The 11,748-nt window shown below is 41.6% G+C and overlaps 1 protein-coding gene across 1 annotated transcript in view; it reads right to left on the reverse strand.

Moving 5' to 3' along the window:
• gas8 (growth arrest-specific 8) overlaps positions 1-11,748 on the reverse strand; it is a 41,761-nt gene that overhangs the window by 28,188 nt on the left and 1,825 nt on the right. Inside the window, exons 2-4 of the mRNA XM_043706769.1 lie at positions 11,043-11,240; positions 6,706-6,912; positions 5,635-5,689 (exon numbers count right to left, since the gene is read on the reverse strand). Coding sequence (XP_043562704.1) covers positions 5,635-5,689; positions 6,706-6,912; positions 11,043-11,240 — 460 coding nt within the window. The remainder of the gene's footprint in view (positions 1-5,634; positions 5,690-6,705; positions 6,913-11,042; positions 11,241-11,748) is intronic.

Consider the following 11,748-nt stretch of genomic DNA (forward strand, 5'->3'; position numbering starts at 1 on the left):
TGTCATCTGCAAACTTACTAACTGTACCTCTTATGCTTGCATCCAAATCATTTATGAAAATGACAAAAAGTAGAGGACCCAGCATTGATCCTTGTGGCACTCCACTGGTCACAGGCCTCCAGTCTGAAAAACTACTCTCTATCCTCTGTCTTCTACCTTTGAGCCAGTTCTGTATCCAAATGGCTAGTTCTCCCTGCATTCCATGAGATCTAACCTTGCTAATCAGTCTTCCATGGGGAACCTTGTCGAACACCTTACTGAAGTCCATATAGATCACATCTACTGCTCTGCCCTCATCAATCCTCTTCGTTACATCTTCAAAAAAAATCGATCAAGTTTGTGAGACACGATTTCCCACGCACAAAGCCATGTTGACTATCCCTAATCTATACTTGCCTTTCTAAATACATGTACATCCAGTCCCCCAGGATTCCCTCCAACAACTTGCCCACCACCAACGTCAGATTCACTGGTCTATTGTTCCCTGGCTTGTCCTTACCACCGTTCGTAAAGAGTGGCACCACGTTAACCAACCTCCAGTCTTCCGGCACCTCACCTGTGACTATCAATGATACAAATATCTCAGCAAGAGGCCCAGCAATCACTTCCGTAGCTTCCCACAGAGTTCTAGGGTACACCTGATCAGGTCCTGGGGATTTATCCACTTTTATGCATTTCAAGACATCGAGCGCTTCCTCCTCTGTAATCTGGACACTTTGCAAGGTGTCACCATCTATTTCTCTACAGTCTATATCTTCCATATCCTTTTCCACAGTAAATACTGATGTAAAATACTCGTTTAGTATCTCCCCCTTGTCCTGCGGGTCCACACTAAGGTTGCCTTGCTGATCACTGAGGGGCCCTATTCTCTTCCTTGTTACCTTTTTGTCCTTAATGTATTTGTAAAAACCCTTCGAATTCTCCTTAACTCTTTGCCAAAGCTATCCCATGTCCCCTTTTTGCACTCCTGATTTCCCTCTAAAGTATACTCCTAATGCCTTTACACTATTCTAAGGATTCACTCGATCTATCCTGTCTATACTTTACATATGCTTTCTTCTTTTTCTTAACCAAACCCTCAATTTCTTTAGTCATCCAGCATTCCCTACACCTACCAGCCTTTCCTTTCACCCTAACAGGAATATACTTTCTCTGGATTCTTGTTGTCTCATTTCTAAGGCTTCCCAATTTTCAGCCTTCCCTTCACCTGTGAACATCTGCCCCCAATCAGCTTTCGAAAGTTCTTGCCTAATACCGTCAAAATCGGCCTTTCTCCAATTTAGAACTTCAACTTTTAGATCTGGTCTATCCTTTTCCATCACTATTTTAAATCAAATAGAATTATTGTCGTTGGCCCCAAAGCGCTCCCCCCACTGACACCTCAGTCACCTGCCCTGTCTTATTTCCCAAGATTAGGTCAAGTTTTGCACCTTCTCTAGTAGGTACATCCACATACTGAATCAGAAAATGTTCTTGTACACACTTAACAAATGTGAAAAAGTTGACATTCCAATTTTTCATTTCTTCATTGGAGAAAGTGCCTCCACAATCTCAGACATATTTCCATGATATCAAGCTTTGAATTTGGGGATAGGATCAAATGCCTAGCATGTCAGTAGAAGGAATACCTGTCATACTAAGTTTCCAACAGCAGTGCGTCGAAATGACAGATCAAAATTAATTAGAAAATGTTACAAAGAACAAACAAATTTAACATCAATTTTCATATTCTTATTCTTTCTATGGATTTTATTGAAAAAGTGAGAACAAACAGTTGTGTTAGGGGACTCTCTAGTCCGAGGCACAGACAGACTTTTCTGTGGTCAGCAGTGAAAAACCTGAACGGTGTGTTACCTCCCTGGTGCCAGAATCAAGGATATTTCAGAGAGGGTGCAGAATGTTCTCAAGGGGAACCAATGACATAGGAAGGGAGAATATACAGAGTTAGAGCAGATGAATGCAAGGCTGAGCATCTGCTGTATGGAGAATGATTCACATTTTTGGATCATTGGAACCTCTTCTGGGGTAGAAGTGACCTGTACAAGAAGGATGGATTGTACCTGAATTGGAAGGGGACTAATATACTGGCAGGGAGATTTGCTAGAGCTGCTCAGGAGGATTTAAACTAGTAAGGTGGGGGTTCCCAGGGAGATAGTGAGGAAAGAGATCAACCTTGAGACTGATACAGTTGAGAAAAGAAGCAAGTCAAACAGTCATGGCAGGCAGGTAGAAAGCACAGAACAAGGTAGTCCTGATAAACTGCATTTATTTCAATGCAAGAGGCCTAACAGGGAAGGCAGATGAACTCAGGGCATGGTTTGGAACATGGGACTTGGATATCATAGCAATTACAGAAACATGGCTCAGGGATGGACAGGACCGGCAGCTTAATGTTCCAGGATACAAATGCTACAGGAAGGACAGAAAGGAAGAGAAGAAAGATGGGGGAGTGGCATTTTTGATAGGGATAGCATTACTGCCGTACTGCGGGTGATATTCCCAGAAATACATTCAGGGAACTTATTTGGGTTGAATTGAGAAACAAGAAAGGGATGATCACCTTATTGGGATTGTATTATAGACCCCTTAATAGTCAGAGGGAAATTGAGAAACAAACCTGTAAGGAGATCTCAGTTATCTGTAAGAATAACAGGATGGTTATGGTAGGGGATTTTAACTTTCCAAACATAGACTGGGACTACTATAGTGTTACGGGTTTAGATGGAGAGGAATTTATTAAGTGTGTTCAAGAACATTTTCTGATTCAGTATGTGGATGTACCTACTACAGAAGGTGCAAACTTTGACTTAGTAATGAGAAATAAGGCAGGGCAGCTGACTGAGGTGTCAGTGGGGGGGGCACTTTGGGGCCAGTGACCATAATTCTATTAGTTTTAAAATAATGATGAAAAAGGATAGACCAAATCTAAAAGTTGAAGTTCTAAATTGGAGGAAGGTTATTTGACAGTATTAGGCAACAACTTTTAAAAGCTGATTGGGGCAGATGTTCGCAGGTAAAGGTACAGCTGGAAAATGGGAAGCCTTCAGAAATTAGGTAGTAAGAGTTCAGAGACATTATATTCCAGTTAGGGTGAAAGGAAAAGCTGGTAGATGTAGAGAATACTGGATGACGAAAGAAATTGAATGTTTGGTTAAGGAAAAGAAGGAAGCATATGTCAGGCATCGCAAAAGAGATTGAATGCATTCTCAAAATAGTGTAAAGGCAGTAGGAGTATACTTAAGAGGGAAATCAGTAGGGCAAAAAGGGGACATGAGATAGCTTTGGCAAATAGAGTTAAGAAGAATCCGAAGGGTTTTTACAAATACATTAAGGACAGAAGGGTAACGAGAGAAAGAATACGGCCCCTCAAAGATCAGCAAGGCGGCCTTTGTGTGGAGCCACAGGAGATGGGGGAGATACTAACCGAGAATTTTGCACAAATGTTTACTGTGGAAAAGGACATGGAAGATATAGAATGTAGGAAAATAGATGGCGACATCTTGAAAAATGTCCAAATTACAGAGGAGGAAGTGCTGGATGTCTTGAAACGCATAAAAGTGGATAAATCCCCAGGACCTGATCTGGTGTACCCTAGAACTCTGTGGGAAGCTATGGAAGTGATTGCTGGGCCTCTTGTTGAGATATTTGTATCAACGATAGTCACACGTGAGGTGCCGGAAGACTGGAGGTTGGCTAAGAAGTGCCACTGTTTAAGAAGGGTGGTAAGGACAAGCCAGGGAACTATAGACGGTGAGCCTGATGTTGCTGGTGGGCAAGTTGTTGGAGGGAATCCTGAGGGACAGAATATACGTGTATTTGAAAAAGCAAGGACTGATTAGGGATAGTCAACATGGCTTTATGCGTGGGAAATCATGTCTCACAAACTTGATTGAGTTTTTTGAAGAAGTAACAAAGAAGATTGATGAGGGTGGAGTGGTGACGAGATCTATATGGACTTCAGTAAGGCGCTCGACAAGGTTCCCCATGGGAAACTGGTTAGCAAGTTTAGATCTCATGGAAAACAGGGAGAAGGAGCCATTTGGATACAGAATTGGTTCAAAGGTAGAAGACAGAGGATGGTAGTGGAAGGTTGTTTTTTAGACTGGAGGCCTGTGACCAGTGGAGTGCCACAAGGATCAGTGCTGAGTCCACAACTTTTCGTCATTTATATAAACAATTTGGATGTGAGCATAAGAGGTATAGTTAGTAAGATTGCAGATGACACCAAAATTGGAGATGTAGTGGATAGCGAAGAAGGTTACCTCAGATCATAACTGAATCTTGATCAGATGGGCCAATGGGCTGAGAAGAGGCAGATCAAGTTTAATTTAGATAAATGCAGGGTGCTGCATTTTGGGAAAGCAAATCTTAGCAGGACTTATACACTTAATGGTAAGGTCCTAGGGAGTGTTGCTGAACAATGAGACCTTGGAGTGCAGGTTCATAGCTCTTTGAAAGTGGAGTCACAGGTAGATAGGACAGTGAAGAAGGTATTTGGTATGCTCTCCTTTACAGGAGTTGGGATATCATGTTGCGGCTGTACAGGACATTGGTTAGGTCATGGTTGGAATATAGTGTGCAATTCAGGTCTCCTTCCTATCAGAGGGTGTTGTGAAACTTGAAAGGGTTCAGAAAAGACTTACAAGGATGTTGCTAGGGTTGGAGGATTTGAGCTACAGGGAGAGGTTGAATACGCTGGAGCTGTTTTCCCTGGAGTGTTGGAGGCTGAGAGGTGACCTTATAGAGGTTTACAATATAGAGGGGCATGGATAGGATAAATAGACAAAGTCTCTTCCCTGGTGTGGGGGAGTCCAGAACTAGAGGGCATAGGTTTAGGGTGAGAGGGGAGAAATATAAAAGAGACGTAAGTGGCAACGTTTTCACGCAGAGAGTGGTACATGTCTGGAATGAGCTGCCAGAGGAAGTGGTGAGGCTCGTACAATTGCAACATTTAAAAGGCATCTGGATTGATGTATGAATAGAAAGGGTTTGGAGGGATATGGGCCGTATGGGTGAGTTGGACTGAAGGGTCTGTTTCTGTGTTGTACATCTCTATAACTCTACGATAAAAGCATTAATTTAGATTTAAGGTAGTCCGTTCTCAGATGGGAATGATCCAGCTGCAATTCCACACAGTTTTGTGGAGCCTGAATTCACAAATTCACCAAAAAATACATTAAAGTTTACACTCTAGGATACTCTACAGCTGAACCAACAGTTGAAACTGTGCAGCATGCGCTATGTTTGGTCACCCAATTAAGTTCTAAGGAAATAGGAGTCTTGAGTTTACCTTCAGACATCAATATGGAAACTGAAGCAATGTTCAGATGACACTTCAGTTGTCTAGCAATCAACATTTAGGAAGACGGCTTTGTTGACACAACTGGCAGAAGTGGAACAGACACCAACATGTACAAAGTTTCTGTTTGGATACTCTATTTCTAGGTATCCCTTCTGTGTACTCTTGCTTTTAACTATGGCAACTTTTACTAGGCTGACAAAATTCTTGGCAATTTAAAATTCAAACCCAAATTCTTCATACAAGCTTTTGTATTCAGTGGAAATCAGAATTGAAACTTTAATCATAACAATATGAGCTTTTAAGAGTTTCTGACTGACAAAATTCAGACTAACCTTGTGATTGTTTCTCAAAGTCATTCCACAATCTTGTAATCTCTTCATCATTTTTCTATTATTGAATATGAAAAGAAATCTTAATTAAAAGCTCACAGGAGTTTCATAACATACTGCTGCTGATGCCTTTTCTATGTGTTCAAGTGAAGAATTTACATATACTAATGATCTTCTTATGGGAGTTTTCCAGCATTTTATCCTTTTAACTTGAATTTTCAGAATTTTTAATTTCCCATTTTATTTTTGAATTAGAACAATTCACCTTTCACTTTATCTTAAAAAGGCTTGCTCTTGCCAAACTGCTTTATTTTTGCAAAGCTTTTCATATAATTCCTTCACGTGATCTACCCTTGTCCGTTAACTTGTAGTACAACATTCTGGAGTGTTATTAAAATAAAATAACAATATTTACCAGCCACTGTAGTTTTATAATGAAATGGTACTGAGCACAAAAATAATTAAAATAAAGAAGAAATGTGTTCCATCTCTCTCAATTTAAAGAGAGTAACACTAGTGCTTTGGAAAGGAGATCATTGCTCCATTATGGATACTTGCCCAAATCTCCAAATAGTTTTCTTTGGTTAATTCTAGAACTAATAGCTCTGACTCTTAACTATAAACACAAATTCATTATGTGAATCTTGAAATCTACCATGGCATTTTATTCTGCTACACCTCAGTCCATAGTCCATAGTCCTATCAACTTCTTAATGCATCAAGTATTTCCTAAACTTCATTTTCTTTTGATATCATTAGATTTAAGCTGGGTACCAAGTTTGTTTTAAATATTCAGCTTAACAAAAAAAGTTTCAAAATTTAATTTCTCAATACTTGCAAAATTTTAAACTAGACCCCTTGGACAATACTTTGTCTTCAAAGTCATTCAAAAATAATTAAACCAACAATGACCCCAATATTGTCCCCTAAGGAACCCCAAGATCAGATAAATTCCACTCTGTTGCCTCCCAACATGAGTCCTGCATAAGATTCTACCATTTAGCCATTGGCACAATTTTTTTTCACATTCTTGAGGATAATTATGGATAAATAACATAGTTAATTGAAGCATACCAGTTTCAATGTTTTCACCATGTTTTGATTGGAGAGCTCTTGTTCCTTCAACTGCACCTTTAAGTTTCTGATATCATTTAGTATATCATGTTCTTGGTCATGATGCTCTTTTTGCTCCAGTTTCATGGCTACTGTATTCTCTGCCTTCAACTCAGCAAGATTGTTCTGATGTTCATATAATAAATGTTTGACTTTCTGCTTATAGACCTGTGGGATGAAGAAAATATAAACTAGGCTAAGGGAACTATAAAACAATTTACAATTTAAAATATTAGCGGAAATATTTTCTTCCTGCTGAACTGACAATATTTCTCAAGAAATAATGCTTTCCTCCATCTTTGATAAACATCCTGAACTATACTGACTGTCCAACATTGTTCACATGTTTGGAAAATGTGGAAAAAGTTAAAAATGAAATTTCTAATAAACTGCTTATTTTTTTCAAACTATTTGCTTGTAGTCTATTTAATCATCTTTTAGCGACTTTTATCAAAAACTTATAAATTATGAATGAAAATGTTATAGACAGTAAAACCCAACTACCACTATGCAACTAGTGAACATCGTATGTGGAATGACAAAGTGTGAATATTGATTTGGCAGACTTGTAAAGATTTGTAACAGCCAACGTAAGATAACTTATGCAAAATGCAGGGAGGGTGGCTAAATGGTGTTTTAGTAGAAAGTGAGGACTGCAGATGCTGGAGATCAGAGTCAAGAATGTGGTGCTGGAAAAGCACAGCAGGTCAGGCAGCATCCGAGTAGCAGAAGAATCAATGTTTTGGGGGCAGGGGAAATAAGGAAACTGTTGAAATTCACATTAATCCTGTGTGGTTGCAGGGTCCGAATTAGGAATATGAGACGTTCTTCCTTCAGGCATCGGGTGGTAAGGGTTGGGCAATGGAGGAGGCTCAGGACTTGCATGTCCTTCACAGGGTGGGAGCGGGGTTGAAGTGTTCAGCCACAGGGCAGTGCGATTGGTTGTTGTGGGTGTCCGAGAGGTGTTCTCTAAAGCGATCCACAAGTAGGCATCCTGTCTACTCAATGTAGAGGAGACCACATCCGGTGCAATGGATAAAGTAGATGACATTGGTGGAGGTACAGGTAAATTTCTGTCAGATGTGGAAGGATACTTTGGGGCCTTGGATGGAAGTGAGAGGAGTGGTGTGGCACAGGTTTTGCACTTCCTGTGGTGTCAGGGAAAGGTGCCAGGAGTGGGATGTGGGCTGGTGGGGGCTGGGGGTGGGGGAATCTGATAAGGGAGTCACAGAGGGAATGGTCTCTTCAGAATGCTGATGGGGTGGGGAGGGAAAAATATATCTGGTGAGGAGGTCCATTTGTAGGTGTCAGAAGTGACGGAGAATAATGCGATGTATGTGGAGGTTGGTGGAGTGGAATCTGAGGACCTGAGGGTTCTGTCCTTGAGTTGGGGGCATGGGGTTCAAGGGCGGTGGTGTGGAAAATGGAGGAGATACGTTGGATGGCATCGTCGACCACGTGGGAAGGGAAGTTGCAATCTTGGAAGAAGGACGCCATCTGGGATTTCTAAAGTGGAATTGGTCATCCTGGGAACAGGTGCGGCGGAGGTGGAGGAATTGGGAATAAGGGATGGCATCTTTACAGAAGGTAGGGTGGGAGAAGTTGTAGTCTAGGCAGATGTGGGAGTCAGTAGGTTTGTAGTAGATGTCTGTAGGTTTGTAATAGATGGAGATGGAAAGGTCCAGGAACCGGAGGGAGGTGTCCAAGATGGTTTAGGTGAATTTGACATCGGGGGTGAAACGTGTTTGTGAAGTTGATGAACTGTTCAACCTCCTCGTGGGAGCACGAGGTAGCGCCGATACAGTCATCGATGTAGCAGGGGAACAGGTGGGGGGTGGTGCCAGTGCAACTGCAGAATGTGGACTGTTCCATGTACCCAACAAAGAGGAAGGCATAGCTGGGTCCCATGTAGGTGTCCATGGCTACGCCTTTGGTTTGGAGGAAGTGGGAGGATTGGAAGGAGAAGTTGTTGAGGGTGAGGACCAGTTCAGCCAGGCGGATGAGAGTGTCAGTGGAAGGGTAGTAGTTGAAGGGTGTGAGAGGAAGAAACGGAAGGCTTGGAGGTCTTTGTCATGGCGGATGGATGTGTACACGACTGGATGTCCATGGTGAATATGAGGCATTGGGGGCCGGAGAAATGAACATCTTGGAGGAGGTGAAGGGCATGGGTAATATACCAAACGTAAGTGGGGAGTTTCTGGACTAAGGGGAACAGGACGGTGTCAAGGTATGCAGAGATGAGTTCAGTGGAACAGGAGCAGGATGAGTCAATGGGTCAACCAGGGAAGTCAGGCTTGTGAATCTTTGGTAGAGGTAGAAATTGGCAGTGTAGGGCTCACGGACAATGAGGCTGGAGGCTGTGGATGGGAGATCCCCAGAGGTGATGAGATTGTGGATGGTCTAGATGATAATGGTTCCGTGATGGGAGGTGAGGTCGTGATTGAGGGGGCAGTAGGAGGAGATGCCTGCGACGGTGTTAGCAACAAAGATTGAGCTAAGAAACCAAATTGGGTTGAGTTTAATTACAGCAACGAATGTCAGATTTTGATATGAGCTTTTTACAGCCCTCCTGGTAACACCAATTCATGAGTAGTTTGGGCAGGACTGCTACACCTGTCAGGTGTGTAGAAATGCTAATAATGGTAGCAAATAATAGCTTAATTAACTTTAAATTTGAAAAGTGAAACCAAATGGACAATTATTTTTTGTAATTCTGAAAAGAGGTACAAAGAAAGTAAGAGGTTCAAAATATAATTTGAAAAAGACACTTGCAAAGGATATGAAACTATAAAACTACATTAAGAGGAAAAAATGGGGCTATGAACATATGAAAGCAGAGGTTATAGAGTGCATTTTGAGAAGATTTGTAGCTCAGGTTGAGGTTCTGGATGTAAGTTTGCTTGCTGAGCTGGAAGATTTGTTTTCAGACATTTCATCACCATACTAGGTAACATCATCAGTGAGCATCCGGTGAAGTACTGGTGGTATGTGTTTAGGTTTCCTTGGGTCGGTGACACCATTTCCTGTGATGATGCCATGATGCCAAGAGGTCTGAGACATCAGTTCCGAGATGTCTTTGATGTAGCGGTGAGAAGCTGGGTTTCTTGATGCGTTTTGTCTGCTTGTTTGCGTTTGTTGTTGAGAAATCGGTGTACTGTATTCATTGGGTACCCGTTCTTTTTGAATACACAGTATAGGTGATTTTCCTCTGCTCTTCGCAGTTTCTCTGTGCTGCAGTGTGTGGTGGCTCATTGAAATAACATTCTAATGCAGTTTCATTTGTGGATGTGATAAAGTACAGACTTGAGACGGCCCAGGAAATTCCTTATGAACTCAACCTGTTAGCCTTTCTTGGTTCGTCCCAGAGATTGTACTTTTAGTAGTCTGGAATTAAAAAAACTCTCACAGACAGTTTAGTTTAATTTTAATCTTTCCCTTCATTTCCTAATTGACATTCTCAAGACCTAAGATTGAGGTTGAACAAGGAGATTACAACGATCATTTGTCTGCTTCAAATGGAGCATTGTGTCAAATTCTGGTTATCACATTTTAGGAAGGATGTGAAGGCTTTAGACTGGGCGCAGAAAGGATTGACATGAATGATTTCAGAAAAGTCATATTTCAGTTATTTAGCTTGGAGATGCAGGAACTGAGCTGGAAATGTGTTGCTGGAAAAGCGCAGCAGGTCAGGCAGCATCCAGGGAACAGGAGAATCGACGTTTCGGGCATAAGCCCTTCTTCATTCCTGAAGAAGGGCTTATGCCCGAAATGTCGATTCTCCTGTTCCCTGGATGCTGCCGGACCTGCTGCGCTTTTCCAGCAACACATTTCCAGCTCTGATCTCCAGCATCTGCAGACCTCACTTTCTCCTTAAAGATGCAGGAACTGGTCATTTTAAAGACAGAGAGAGTTGTAGAGGCATTTAAAATTGTGAGTGCTCTAGACAGAGCAGATACAGAGAAACTGTTCCATTGGAAAATAACCAGATTATGCCCATATTAAGTGTTTGGCAAAAGAAATGCACAACTCAAGAGTTTAGTGCCTCTCAAAATATCGCAGGCCTCAAGTGAAAAGCAGGAAATAGGAAAAAGTTATTATTACAGAAAAATGTACTAGACTTGGAACAAAGGCAGATAAATGCTGTACATCTCTATGACTCTAAATTAAAAGTGAGAGAAATGGCTTTTAAATTAAATGGACCCAACATATAGATTAATGATGATGTAACTGAGCACTGAAATAGTTTTGGGAGATCGAGTAGTCTACCAGGAATTATATGATTGAATTACACTCCTTACTTTAATTTCAACTTGATGTCTTTCCTCTGCATCTTCCATTTCTCTATCTTTATTTCTTAATTCTGATTTCTTCTCCTCCAGTTGCCGCTTTGTGATCTCCCAAAAAGTGTGGATTTTGTCACGTTCAAGCTGAAAATAATTCCGTTCTTCTCGTTCTCTGTCAAGTTCTTCACGCAGCCGAACAATGTGCTCCTCCAACTGTGTATGGTCAATAAAGAATAATTTTCGTAAAGTTTGTGAAGGTTTGTAGCTCAGGTTGAGGTTTAGGGTGTAAGTTTGCTCGCTGAGCTGTAGGTTTGATATCCAGACGTTTTATTACCTGGCTAGGTAACATCATCAGTGGCGACCTCCAAGTGAAGCGAAGCTGTTGTCTCCTATTTATATCTTTCTCCTGGATGGGGTTCCTGGGGTTTGTGGTGATGTCATTTCCTGTTCGTTTTCTGAGGGGTTGATAGATGGCATCTAGATCTATGTGCTTGTTTATGGCGTTGTAGTTGGAGCGCCAGGCATCGAGGAATTCTCTGGCATGTCTTTGCTTGGCCTGTCCCAGGATAGATATGTTGTCCCAGTCGAAATGGTGTTTTTTTTTCATCCATGTGTAGGGCTATGAGGGAGAGGGAGTCGTGTCTTTTTGTGGCTAGCTGGTGTTCATGTATCCTGGTGGCTAACTTTCTTCCTGTTTGTCCTACGTAGTGTTTGTGGCAGT

The sequence above is a fragment of the Chiloscyllium plagiosum genome, chromosome 17 (genome assembly GCF_004010195.1).
Source record: "Chiloscyllium plagiosum isolate BGI_BamShark_2017 chromosome 17, ASM401019v2, whole genome shotgun sequence".
NCBI classification, from domain to species: Eukaryota; Metazoa; Chordata; class Chondrichthyes; order Orectolobiformes; family Hemiscylliidae; genus Chiloscyllium; species Chiloscyllium plagiosum.